General features: G+C 37.3%; 1 protein-coding gene across 1 annotated transcript; it reads left to right on the top strand.

Annotated features, from left to right (window-relative positions):
* Positions 1–1,046: 1,046 nt before the first annotated feature.
* LOC147911616 (odorant-binding protein-like) lies at positions 1,047–11,574 on the top strand. The gene is made up of 6 exons (XM_087427824.1): positions 1,047–1,185; positions 6,196–6,266; positions 8,539–8,649; positions 10,001–10,102; positions 10,314–10,366; positions 11,368–11,574. The coding sequence occupies exons 1-5, from the start codon at positions 1,073–1,075 to the stop codon at positions 10,334–10,336; spliced, it is 420 nt and encodes a 139-aa protein (XP_087283950.1). The 5' UTR covers positions 1,047–1,072; the 3' UTR covers positions 10,337–10,366; positions 11,368–11,574.
* Positions 11,575–15,044: the final 3,470 nt, after the last annotated feature.

Raw genomic sequence — 15,044 nt, forward strand, 5'->3', positions numbered from 1 at the left:
ATTCATGGCATAGGTGTCACATTTTAATATTGTTAAACCAGACAGCAACATCTTTAGTTTTAGAAACTAAGTTTAAATATACCTCCAAAATGTTAAAGAAATCATACAGGAGTTGGGGATACATGTCTTGGACTGCTTATCCCATTTTGGAACTCAGGATATAAGAGAATAAATATTACCGTCCTTGAAATACCTCAGATATCTTGTGATCTCTCGCTTATTCTAAGATCAAATGTCCAGCTCAACTCAAGCTTCTCTTAAAGCTAATCCCATTATTAAAATAATAGAATGCCATCAATTTCATCATTGCCAACCAAGACTTTATGAGTCATATGTAACCAAGATCTTAAGATTAATAACCATTGGTTCATTACTTGTTGTGCCAACTGACCAATACTATACAAAGTGACACATACTCAAATTCTCTCCAACAACCAGCACGCTCTCAGCTTCTCCAGAGGAGAGACAAGGGCCAGCGAGATGAAGATTCTGCCGGTGAGCCTTGTACTTGGTCTCGTTTGTGCTGCCCAGTCAAAGTGGATCCCAGCACTGGTACGAGGGGTCGGCTGATCTGGGAGGAGGTCTTGGTGGTGTGTGTGTGTGTGTGTGTCCCTTTTGGGTTGTTAGATGTGTATTCAAATTTCTATGCACCTAAGCCTACCTCCAACCCAGAATCACGCTTTTAATTGGCTCTTGACACATTTCTACAGTACTGGTCGTATATTGTCTCTGTACTGTCTATATTATTTATTAATTAGATATTCATGCTTTTGTAGTGTACTTGTATAAGGCAAGAAGAACCAGGCAGAGAACCGTTGGGTTGGAGTTCTGCTTTGAAAACAGACCTTCATCTATTTCGCAAATATCCCCCTTTCTTTTTTACCATTGACTTGGGTTTTCACATTGTTTTATAAATCCTGCTTCGTTTAGTAGAGATAGATAGTTTTGTGCTGATGTAAAATGGAAGGAAAACTCATGATGGATGATGTCAGAGAAAATTAAAAGAAAGAATAACTAAAATTTATAATGGGAACTTTGCTTTTAGGTTTCAGGAGAGTGGAAATCCATTTATATGGCATCCAGTGACAGAGCGAAGATGAGTGACAACGCGCCATTCAAGGCTTTTCTCCGTAGAATTGATTTTGAGAATGCATATAACAAAATCACCTTCAAGTTTTTTGTCGTGTAAGTAAAAATAACACAGAACAAAAAAATATAAATATAAATGCTTGACCGTGAGAGAGGGTCTGTCTGAATTCCATGTTTGTGTTGAAATATCTGGATTATGTTCAAGAGCGTGGCTCTCTGAGCTCTGTGCTTAGAAGGGTCTTTGGAGGGGTCGTGTCAGTTCTACTACCATCCTCTAGAGAATGTCCTGGAGCATTGCTTGGCGGGCAAAGAGTCACAGAAACTCCATTGAAATCATCTCATTAAAAAAAAGAGGACAAAAGCAGCCAAGAGGGCATAGACTCCTCAAACCCTATAGTTCCTACCTTAAGCTTGAATCTTTCACGGAGAATTTGAAAAAGGTCGTTCACTTAGGGGATTTAGGGGAACTGTGATCCCAAAGAGTGTGAGCAGGTGTAGAACACAAAATGATCTCTACCTTGAAGATCTTACTCATAGTAAATTGCAATCTTTACTAAATTAAAAGCCTTCGTTGCTTCAAAGATTATTTATGGATTGCTCATAATATTACAGGCATTTTATGAAGACCTCAAATGACTAATTTCACTTAGCATAATACCCTCTAGATCCATCCATATTGTTACAAATGACAGCGTTTCATTCTTTCTTATGATTGACTAATATTCCACTGCATATATATACCACATCTTCTTTATCCACTGATCTACACGTGGACACTTGGGTTGTTTCCACATCTTGGTTATTGTAAATAATGCTGCCATGAACAAACGGGTGCATATATATTTTCAAACTGGTGTTTTCATTTTCTTCAGATAAATACCCAGAAGTGGAACTGCTGGATCATTTGGTAGTTCTCTCTTTAATTTTTTGAGAAACTTCCATACTGTATTCCCTAGTGGCTGTACCAGTTTACATTCCCACCAAGAGTGCACGAGGGTTCCCTTTTCTCTACAGCCTCACCAACACTTATTATTTGTTGTCTTTTTGCTAACAGCCATTCTGACAGGTGTGAGAATGTGCTTTTGATTTGCATTTCCCTGAGGATGAGTGACGTTGAGCATCCTTTCATGTGTCTGTTGGCCATCTGTATGTCTTTTTAGGAAAAATGTGTGTTCAAGGCCCCTGCCCAAAGCAACAAATTGGATTGTTTACTTTTTTGATATTGATTTCGATGAGTTTCTTATGGTTTGCACTTACGTTTCCTTGTAGGTTAGTGATGGTGTGCATCTTTTCACGTGTGTTTTGGCCATCTATATGTCTTCTTTGGAAAAATGTCTATTCGGGCCTTCTGCCCAGTTTTTAATTGGATTGTCTGATTCTTGGTGCTGAGTTGTAAACGATCTTTACATATTTTGGGTATTAACCCCTTATTAAATATATCATTTGCAAATATCTTTTCCCATTCCATAGGTCGCCCTTTTGTTCTACTGATGTTTTCCTTCTCTGTGCAAAAGGTTTTTAGTTGGATGTAGTCTCATTTGTTTATTTTTTTTCTTCTATTGCCTTTGCCTGAAGACACAGATCCAAAAAATATTGCTAAGCCTGATGTCAAGGAGCTTCTTACCTATGTTTTCTTCTAGGAATTTTATGGTTAAGGTAATTTATGGCATTTGTTTTTCAAATATTCAACTATTATCTCCAATATGGTTTGCTCCATTATAAATTCATTTTTATTTTATGCAATTTTCATACTATTTTCTTTCAAACTCCACAACCATCATTCTTCCCAATTAGGGTAACTATTCTAATGTTTCTACTGAGTTTCTTTTTTTTGTTTTTATGTATTCTTGTAATTAGGTATATTTTACATAAATACATGTATTTTTAAATTTTTATAAAAGTCACTAATATAAAAAAAAGATGAAGGGGCCGGCCCAGTGTCATAGTGGTTAAGTTCGCGCACTCCGCTTTGGTGGCCCGGGGTTTCACTGGTTCAGATCCAGGGCGCGGACCTATACACCACTCATCAAGCCATGCTGTGGCGGCATATTGGCACAGATGTTAGCTCAGGGCTAATCTTCCTCAAGCAAGAACAACTGAAAAAAGGAGGAAGATTGGCAACAGATGTTAACTCACGACCAATCTTCCTCATCCAAAAAAAAATGAAGAAATTGTCTCTTATTTTTTGCCTTTATTGGTCAAAATAGTGTCAGGGATACTGATTTTAAACTAATAACAATACTGTGTATGAAATTCTATAATAACGGTATGGATGAGGTGGAAAGAGAACACGAAAAAATGAAAAATGATGGCAATGCAGGAATCTAAACAGTTACACAAGGGACATGACATGTATAGCATGCTTTTGAAGGTGGAATGGTGGAATGGGCTTCTCAGACAAAGAAGTAGGAAAAGGGAGAAATATTGGCATAATCAGAGACATCCAGTTATTAAAAAAAATGTGTTCAGGAAATAATGAATAGGGCTGGGGAACTGTGTAAAAGATATATGGAGGTGATTGTACAAGTTGAGATTGAGAAAGAAAATCGGAGTGAATTCTGAGGAATCTTAAATGTGAAAGTATTAGTTTTAACTTTCCCCACTAGAAATGGGTATGTACTGAAGTATGCAGAAGCAGTGAAAGTCTCCTTCTTTCTGATTGTGCTTTCCCTATGAACTCAGGAAATATGGAAGAAACAAGGCTTTGATTCTCAAATCTCAGTCTGAGGTTTCAACTTGACCATATAGATCCAGAGAAATGGCCTTAAGCCAAAAGAAAATATTTTAGGAATTACAGATCAATATCTCTCTCTCTCACAGACACATATTTGAAATTATTGCTAATTAGTAATACCATATGTAGTCACTTATGTTGATGATATTTCCCAGAAACAACAGTTGTTTAAATACTACCATTTAAGTTTAAGTAGAAGATTCCTAGGGTAAAGAAATGAAGGAGGAGAAATTATTTATATCAGTGAAATGTAGGGTGTCCAAAAGCATCACATGCTAATAAGAGATCTCTTCCCCATAAGATTAAAATGCATATTTATATTGCAGGTAGAAATTAAAATGTTAATTTTTACTTTGTGCTGTCTTTTAAATCCAAATATAATCACATTGAGAGGTAAGGATAGCTTAAGATTTCAAAAAGATGGGTATTATGAAGACAGAGGAAATTTGCAGAGAAGCAACTTGAGGAGGAAACAGAAGATTTGAAGGAAACATTTCCATACTTATAAATACCCGAGCACACTTACTGGCTGGAAGAAAGTTGCAAGAAGTGGGCCGAAAGTAAGGAGAGAAAGTTATTAATCTGTTGGGAATGGGAAGAAAGTGGAAATAATGTGAAAGGGGTACAATTTTTCCCATGAAAATAAAGAAAGCACAGATATAAGAAATCATTTATTAGGAGAAATTGAATGAACTCTATTTCCAAAGACCTAATTTTCAAAGACATAAGTGGGATTCAAGAATCTCTCTCTCTCGCATCACTTACAAACACTCATGCAAATACAGACACATATTTTGAAGGAATCAAATATTAAGAAACAAGAATAAGAGGGTTATGCTTGATAAAATAGAGATAATTGATTATATATCATATATAATATACGACTGATTGTTTACAGATAATCAAATTATACACACACACGTGCATATCTTATCCCAATAGTGACACCTGTCAGCTTTCAGTAACTTTTTAAAGAATATCGGATTATCTTATTTGTCATAGTTACAATTTTTGTGTCCTATGTTTAATTCACTTTACCTGTGGCCATTCTTATTGAGGTTGACTTGATCGAAGTGTATTTCCATTGAATCACATGCACCGTTTTGAAAGGTGTAGTTCAATGAGTTTTGACGTAGGTTTGCCCTTGTGTCACTACTGCCACAGTCAGGATATAGACCTTTTTCCATCACAGCAGAAACTTCCCTTTCTTTCCCTGGCCATAAATGTCCACTGTGAATTAATAGACAACAACTGATCTGCTTTTTCTCGCCTGTTCTAGATCTTCATACAATGGAATTATAAACTATGTATCTTTTTCCGCTGCTTCTCTCACTCAGCATAATGCCTTACAAGTTCATCCCTGTGGCTGCATATACAAGTATTCACTTTTTTCATTGCCAAGTGAAAGTTCTTTTTTGCATATATGAAAACCGTACGTATTCCAGTTGCTGGACAATGTTGTTTCCAAATTGTGGTTATTTTCAATAAGTTTCATGTAAATAGCTCTGTACTGTCTTTGTGTTGACATGTATTTTCATTTCTCTTGGGTAGGAGTGGAATTGATACATCATAGTATTTATGCATATTTAATAATATTCAATAATTTATTCAATTTTGATTGCGTTATTTCCCCTTGTAACATTTGTGTTGTATGCATTCTTCATATATTTCAAATACATGTTCATTGTCATGTACATACACACAGAGATGCACAAAGACTTGTTGTATATGTGACATATACATGTAATCATAATATATATTGTGTGTATATAATTTCCATATATAAAATCTGCACATCACGTGTGTTTGTGTGTTTGCTCTTGTGTGTGTGTAGTGTTTGAATACATACCTGTGAGTTGCTATTTAATTTTCTTTAAAGTGTTTTCACATAAGAAGTTTCTGTTTTGATTTCATACAACTCATATTTTTTTTTCTCATATTTGTTGTGCTTTTTTGTCTATTATATTACCTAAGAGATCTTTGCCAGGGCTGCAAGAAGCACTAACGTCTGTCTTGATAGCTATTTCTCTCAGTTTCGAGAAAACATTTCAAGTAAGGGCTTGTATTTTTCCTCCTTCTTCTCTAAAATTCTGCCTTTCTCCATATTCCCTGGCTTTCAACATGACCTGTTTTGTCTCACAGCTGGTCTTTGGATCTGCTGCTCTGACCCCGTGTGTCAACAAAGACATTCTAACCACCTAGAGTTCTTTGATCTTGGACAACTTATGTCTTCTCTTTTGAAAGTCAGTGTTTATAGGCACTAGAATCATAGCTTACGCAGGGTCAGATGAGGGTGAAACAAAGAAAGTCCTAATTATAGATCAAATTTTTATTATTTTTCTTGATCAACTTCAAGATGTTTTCTTTTTAAGGGTCAATGGACAATGCATAGAAAAAACTTCCGTGGCAACAAAAATAGCAGAAAATGTTTACACTAGTGATTGTAAGTATGAGCATTTTACTGAAGGGTTGAAACCTTGGCCTCAAATTCTTTTCAGAACTCCATATATCTGAATTCTAGTCTACTAATAATTAGAAGTGTAACCAGGCAAAGTCCCTAAATTTTCCAAGCACTTTATTTTGTCACATGCTAAGGGTTAAATCATAGGATGTGGATGACTCCTTCCAATTTTGAGTGTTATTCAATGACTGACTGACAGCATGTGCTGAGAACTTTTATCTCATAAAGTTCTTAGGTATGTGCAAGTGTTTCGAGATAATTTAAAATGATCTTAGGAACTAACACTTAATGGTCTTTCTTGAGTTTAAATATCAATGTCATTTTGCTTTAAAAGAACATTTTCAAAACTAATCTTAAAAGATCTTAATCATTCAAGGTATGGTTTGTTTTACTTAAATCCCAAACAAGTCACAGTAATTTCAACACCAAGCACATTTCTTCATAACCACAGCTTCTCTTAAAAGCAATGGAGATGTTGGTTAAGATTTATATCTCTAAGTTCTTTTTTTCTTTTTGTTGAGGAAGATTGGCTCTGTGCTAACATCTGTTGCCCATCTTTCTCTTTTTTCCTTTTTCTCCCCAAAGCCCCAGTACACAGTGGTGTATCATAGTTGTAGAGTTGTACCTCATCTATGTGGGATGCCTCCTCAGCATGGCTTGATGAGCGGTGACTAGGTCCATGCCTGGTATCCAAATGGGCAAACCTCAGGCCGCCAAAGCAGAGCGTGCCAACTTCACCACTACACCACAGGGCTGGCCCTTCTAAGTTCTTTTTAATGACCCCAAACAACATTACGAATTTTGAATGGCCCAGTGCCTTAATATTTGATGAAAATTTAAATGTAGTAAATCTGTGGTTTCAACCTTTGCCTAACGTAAGAACTAGCAGAGTGGCTATGCCATGAATACACAAATAAGTTAAACATATGCCTGACATTTTGTCCTATACATTCATCACTATCTCTCCTTTTACATTATCAACAAATTTTTTGGAAAAGTGTGTTTTCATTTTGGTTATCCCTATGTTATTTGTTCCTTTGTCTGAATCATCAATGTTTTCTACCATCTTTCCTATAATTTTCTCCATTCTTGTAGTCCTTTTTACTTGGATTTGATATGGCAATTTAAGGAGGGAGAGAAGGGAAGTGACCTGGCCTTATTGTACAGGCCTCTTGGGAACGAGGAATTGCAATCTCCCCAGCTTCCGCTTTGTAGAAAATATCATGTAACCATAACAAGCACAATAGCAGCAGTGGCCTTCACAGCAATGTGAGGCTCAGAACATAGATTTATTTTCGTTGTCTCCATAACCTGCATTACCTTTATAAACCTATTTAGCGCGACTTTCTGCAAAACCCTCCTTTGCAAATATATATGAAACTTTGAAGTTGCTTCAGCTGCCGCTTATCTTTGGCATGGCAGACTAATGATATTTCAGTGGAAACACAAATTGGCACAGTTTTAAATCAAATCCCAATGAGCGATTCAAGCAAGGTGCTATGTTACGGCTAGAAGAGAGAATGAATGTTAGAGGGTTCATTGATAACGCAAAGTAGATCGGCACTTATTCTTTTCCCTATAAACATGGCGGAGTGGATGGGCACATCCAGAGAGATGGAGGTGTGGTCTCCAGGTGGGATCTGAATTAAGTGTTTAGATTGTCACCGCCTACTTATCCTCACAAGTACAATTGATTTCATTCCAAATTATGTTTTGTTAAGTACGTGACAGCTATAAATTTGTTAAGTAATACACCTAGATCAAGGGGCAGAGGAAATGCAATAGTTGGTATGAAATGTTTAGAAAGTTGCCTGGTACAGAGTAGGTACTCAGTACAGAGTTACACAATGTTTTCAATGATAAATTGATTTCAGTCCTAAAGAGAAACCAATTCAGTTTTTGGATCAGGGAAATACAAAGAATTTTTAAACTTTGTTTGATAATATGCCATATAACAACAGGCTCATGCTATTTAAAGCAACGTTGGCTCCATTAGAACACGTTTTAGAAAACATTTCAGTAAGGCTAGAACATGGGCAATGTTTAGTTGGATAAAATGATAGCAGTAAGGCAAATCCTTCCCTACTTTCCTGCTGTAAAAATCCATGTTAACATTTGCTGTACTGTTGGAGTGAGACAGAGATCAATTTAGTGTTTATTATTATCAATGTTAAGTAAGCCTTGATGAAGCTCATCAACAAGAAATTAGTGAAGCTAAGGCTACATACATATATGTCTTCTCTCCCTCTCATAGATGCAGGTAAAGTTGAACTCCACATCCTTCACGCCTCAGACCACGCTCTGGTAGGATCCCTTACCAACGTGGACACAAATGGCAAGGTCACTCACATAACAACGTTGCTTGGTATGTGTCACATCCTGACCATATTTCCATCGTCACTGTCATAGAACATTTCCATTGTCAGTATGTTTATTCAGAAACTCAGTATGAAGGAAATTATACGGTATTTGACCTTCTCCCTCTGACTTATTTCACTTTGCATTATACCCTCAATGTCCATCCATGTTGTCACAAATGGCTGGATTTCATCGTTTCTTATGGCTGAGTAGTAAACAAACACATAGGGACAGAGATTGGATTGGTGGTTACCAGAGGGGAAGCGGGGAGGGAGGAGGGTGAAAGGGATATTTCGGTACATGTGTGTGGTGATGGGTTGTAATTAGTATTTTGGTGGTGAACATGATGTAATCTATGCAGAAATAGATGTACAATGATGTACACCTGAAATTTTTACAATGTCATAAACCAATGTTACTGCAATAAACAAAAAATTAAAAAAAAAAAAAAAGAAACTCAGTATGTATTGACATCATTCATTGCTAAGTATACAAGGTCTAGGTCTTTGTGTTCATTGCATTTAGGACTCTGGAATATAATCTACAAAGAAAGGTGAAAAGAAGAGCTGGTAGGGATGGGAGGTACCAGATCATCAGGCCTTTAAAAATAATTCCCATAACAACTGAGATTTACTAGAAATAATTTCTTAACGTGTCACCTAATTTTAAGCCATGTCTGTATTGAAGTTGACCTCAATTCCTTCTTTTTATGACAGTTTTTCAAATACAACCTAAGCCTGAACCTGAAGGTTTTAGAATGAACCTTCATCATGTTTAGTCCTTCCATTGATCATGTTTAGCCCTTCCAATGCATTGTCCTCATGAAATTGAGAATTTCAACCCCAGAATAGCCACAGAGGGGCACGGAGGGTGTGTTTTAGCGTTGGGGATAATAGGTTTCTATTTGGAAAATGTATGGGTAGACCTGTGGTTTACTAAAGGAAAATGTTGTCTCCCATTACTACGTGCAGCAGGGCTAAAGTATCTCTGGAGGTGAGAATCAAGTTTCCAGGTTATTTGGGTCCAGCACAAGGCAAGAATGTCAGGTATGGGTTCCAAGAAGTTGACAGAGAGGCAGCAGATGAGCTATTCTGGATCCTTGGGCTCAAAATTCATGGAGCTCCTGATGTGTCCTTGGAGTCCTGCTGATGTGGGAGAGTTGGGCTGGAATTCATTCCTCCTATCGACCTAGGTCAGGCAGCTGTCACTGTGACATGGTGAATGCTAACTATCTGAGACTCTGTTAAATTATTCCACATGAAGAACTGATTTGCACATTCATTTTTCTCACTCATGGATCCAGAAATTCCTGGGAGTTCTAATGGGCGAATTTCTGCTTTATGCACGGTGATTTTCAGGCAAAGGATACTACGTTGAATGGAACGACATTGAGAAGTTCAAGAAGGCGACTAGAGAAAAGGGGATTCCAGAGGACAATATTGTGAATCTCCTCACAGTTGGTAATGTGACTATATTTTTTTCCTGAATACATCATTTACCTGTTATGTAAATATACTATTGGGAAACAAATTGTTTCATTTTAAATTTCCTCTTCCATAAATTATCTTTTATAAAATCTTTTATATAAGAAAAAAATAATGCTTAAAAATATTGACAAATAGTACTGACCACTGGCACTCTTTCTCCTGTTTTCTTTTTTTTCATCCTCAGACCACTGTCCTTCACGTTACTGAAAACAGGGACTTGAACATCTCCTAAATGTTGTAAGTAAAACTGACCCATTATTAGGGCTGTTATGTCAGGTTATTCTATAACCACACGTTGTGACTTCAAATGGGCCAAATTTTTTGAGTAACTCTTTTTGTCCCGATAACTTGTTATGTCACCAGAGCACATTTTTTCTGTTACATAAGGATATTTTGCTTCTTCTGAGCCCTCTTAAATTGCCGGTTAGTTGAGTTGATTAACGCTGAGGCTATTTTGGTGACAAAACTTTATCAAGCAAGAACCATGCAAGTGAAACACATTTAGAAAGAAGCAAGAATTGCCAGAAATTGGTGGGGATAACTGGAAAAATAATTAGTTTTCCACTTAGTCCTGAGATTGTGGTTGTCCACACATGTCACCTCTCCAGGAGAATTGGGCTTAAAGAGAACTCACCACTCCTGCAATCACAAGGTGAATTTTACATAATCATGACAGTCACATTGGAAGCCTTCCAACCACACTCTTGAAACATGCATTCAATTATATTCTCCTTCAGAAGATGGTTTCCTTAAAGTGTGATCTTTAACTAACCAAAATGACGTAGCCTCAGAAAATGAAATTGATCTATGATCCAACATGACTTATTTTTGTCTGTTGAGAAGAAATGAAGCAGAAAATCAAAGAAAACTTTAGCTTCCAGGGTGTATATAATGTCTTGAAGACACAGACCCTTTGGAATTAGAGAAGAGGAATCTAACTGAATCATGGATCCTGTAAATCATTTTTAAATAGGCCTTCCCCATGAAATGCATCCTGAATCATGAATCCCCTGGAATGTGTCCTAACCATGAACGTTCCCACCATGTGTCCATCCTGGGAAAATTCCAAATGGATCCTCTCATACCATAGAGATGGAGAACATTAAGTTCCACATACAGTTTGTCCACTGGGTTAACTGAAATCTCCTCCAATCCTCGACATCCTACTTCATGAGACTCACTCCTCTCAGGCTGTCATACAGTCAACTCAACCTTTTTCCTGTTTCCCTCACCTACAGAACGTGTCATTGGGGACCAGGCCTATCATCTCTTCTGTGGAATCAAGACCAAAAATCTGAAGAAAACATTTCTTGTTCCTGTCTAACTTCACCCTTCTCACTTCATGAACATATTTGCCTTTCCGTTTCATCTCTCCCAGTCACCATTCCTGTCCTGTATGATGTTATTGGATTTCTCAGTGTTTAAATAAATTGATTTACTATGTACTTCATACATCTATGTCTATGCAGAAAGTTGCTTAATTTAAAACAACAACAGCAAATATTCACTTTAAATACAGCTATCCAGGAAGATGTGCATTTAATAGAACTGATGTCCTATCAGAGAGAATTCTGATCAAGATTAAATAGAGAAGCCCTCATTGTGTCAAGAGGAGAGGGACAAAGGGTCTAAACCAGCATGGGGAGGAAGGGAGGGTTATGGATATATTACTGTCATGGGATGAGGGAGTCTGGTCAAGAAAAAAGTCCCTGGGAAGCATCTTATACTCACAGGGAAAGGAACATGTGTGCACCTCAGTAGGATTTACACAGAGATAGTCTAAAATGCCATAAACTGAGGGAAAATCAGTACTATCACACCACCATCACCTGTGAAGTTGAGTGGAAAAACTGATATTTCCTTATTGTAGGACCAATAGTAATCAAAGATGGGGCAGCATCTAAGACATAGTCAACCCCCAGTGTTATAACGTGAGTGGAGTGCTTAGAGAAACAATACCATTGAGAATTCAGTTAGGGAGCTGCAGCTGCAAACACAGAACACAAGAGCTACACAACATGTGCCATTGCATTGTGCTTCCAAAAGCAGAAGATACTAGGAGTTCTAAAAAATGGCCATTCCCACTGTAGCAGGTAGAGCATATTGATCAGCTATCTATGATACACGAGGTGTTTATCATCTAAGACATCTAGCACTCTGAATATAGACTTTATTCCAACCTTTGGGCCAAAATCCAGAGATATGGTCCATACAGTGGGAAAATAAAGTAAAGCTAAGCAATATTTAACAGAACAAATAATGTTTTAGTTACTGAAACAGACATGGCCTCCAAATGGGCTACAGTTTGCAAATGTCAATGGCATCAATAATGAAGACTTCTATGGCTTTAGCTGGAAGTAATGGAGATGTCAAGTGCAGTGTTTGAATTCTCCCTCTGGCATAAAAGAGTGTATGCATTCGGAGTTCTGAATCTGGTCATCAGATTGTGTCTGGAAATGCTGGATTGAGTGGGTGGATATACACATAGGCTACCGAATAGAAAGTGTGGGAGATGAATATAACCTGAATATCTTAAAAAATGTTGAAAGGCGAGACCTGGCATAAATAGTTGAACATTGCGAAATATGGGCATATGTGTGTGTGTGAAGGAAAAAGGGATTATGACCACAAATCCTACTGAAATGAAGGGATTTGTAAGAGAATAATAGAAACAAAATTATGTCAATAAATTGAACACTTTGCATGATTGGCCACATTTCTTGAAAATATGGTACCAAAATTGACATAAGATGAAACGAAAAATTTCCATAGTGTTCTATCTATTAAAAAAATTGAATCTGCCATCATAGAATTTTCCATCAAGAAGTTGCAGGTCCAGAGGATTTGACTAGTGAATTCTTTCAAACATGCAAAGACCACAAACCTTAGACAAAGTTTTCAGAAAGAGATGAGGAGGGAAGACTGTCCTACTCATTTTATGGGGTCAGCATAACCTAAATCCCCAAATGTGACAAAGACATCTGTACATACACGAGCATATGAGTTCATATGAAAATATTTCCCATGCCAACTGGCTCCTTTCTGCCCCTGACCCACATTAGGTACTCCCAACAGCTTGGTATAAATTCTACATCATACATAACACGCATTTTCATTAACACACAGACCTAGTAACATATTAGATTTCAGTCTTTGATTTTCACAGTCATAACATCAGAAACAAAATATAAAGAGAATCGTATTTCTGTTTTTCTCACATAGTGATCTTTTTAGAAATTATTCATACCTTAATTCATAGAGCTCTAACATACTGTTTTAATTTCTTACCTTTTCCATTTTGAATGTGCCATAGCTACCAGATTGTTAAATTTATCTTTTAAGTATCCCAACATTGTAAACAAACCAGTGAATGATTTTTATATGTGTCACTTATTTTAAAATTTTGATATATAGAAATGCCTCATCAAAGTGAACACACGGTTAGAATTTTGATAGATACAACCAAATTGACCTTTCAAAACATCTTTGTTTTTTCTGTTCTTACTTCCTACCATGTTCCTCCCGGAGATACATATGTAAGTCACTCTTCCAACTATTATCGGAGCTTTGCTCAGAACCCTTCCTTATAGATACAGTGCCCCCTCTGAAATCGGATTCCCCTGCCAGTACGCTGCACGTTCTCATCTTGATTGATTTTTCATCCTAGATTTAGAAACAGGTGATACATATGGCAGCTACTGGCTAGCTTGTTTGTATTCTGCCTCTTTTCTCTGGAAGATCCCTCCCTGGATCATGCACTGAGTCTGTCTGTTCCCTGCTAAACGTTGAGGTTAGGCTGTTGTGGACACATCACATGCGCTGAATCAATGTTCATTGAACACAGACCAAGCCTGGATAGTAGGAATCTTATAGAACACACTTTCTTCATAATGCATCCTTGGACAAGTTCATGGTATATTGGAGTGTAATATATTTTCTAGTGTATTACTGTAAGAGAACAAGAAAAATCAGGTCATTCTGCAGAGTGCTGAGTCTTGTCCTGTCATTGAGTGCATACAACCTGAGGAGGGCTGGCATATGATTCAGCGTTGCCGACACGGGCTTTTGCTTCAAACATGGCAAGAGGTAAAACTCAAGAGAGTGATGAAAAAAGCAATTCCTATTTAATTGATAATAAAGGTTTTGATAAAGGACTATGTCCAGAGGCTGACTGACTAAAATATCACCACAGGAATAGTGGGTCCATCAGTTAGTAAGACAAATATACAGTCTGAAATTGAAACAAAGAACAAACAGAACCCAACTGGAAAACACCAACACAGGAACAAGAAACCAAAGGTAAACAGCAAAAGAAACAGTGGACCTTTCTTTCTGGAAGGTCCCCTCTCTGACATTTGTAGGATATCACAGCTAGTCCTGTCCATATCTATTTGCATGCCTAAATGTTTCCAGAAGTTGCCAGAAGGATTAGGAAGGTCAAGCAATAGGTCAGGTTTTTAAAATATGTTTCTTTTTCTCTCCACATGGACGTGTTTAAAGGATTCTCAAAGGCAAGCACGGGCTGAAAGGAAGCTCCAAGGGGGAAGAATTTCTAGTGAGAAAATTTGAGATAATGTGCAGCATTGACTCTTCTATTCACATTTCCTGTTTATCTGTTCTTTGTCTGGGCTGTTTGCCACCTCAGAGAGTTTCCAAACACCATGCCATTTAGTGGGAAAATGGTGTTCCTTTCCTGAGTCAGACTGCTGAGGCACCCTTGGAAGATATGCTGAAATGTACAATGTGGGTAATTATTTAATAGAAGCAGCGCTATTTTATGATAATCTGTTTCCAGGGGGCGGGGGGTCTTCCCTAAATACCAATTTGCATATCTTCCTTTCTTCTTCATAAAACAGTCTTGTTCGTCTTATTGAACCCATCTTGGCTCTCTTTCCCTTTCTTCACGTGTCTCAGG

The sequence above is a fragment of the Ceratotherium simum genome, chromosome Y (genome assembly GCF_057802395.1).
Source record: "Ceratotherium simum simum isolate JZ-2026a chromosome Y, ASM5780239v1, whole genome shotgun sequence".
Classification (NCBI taxonomy): Eukaryota; Metazoa; Chordata; class Mammalia; order Perissodactyla; family Rhinocerotidae; genus Ceratotherium; species Ceratotherium simum.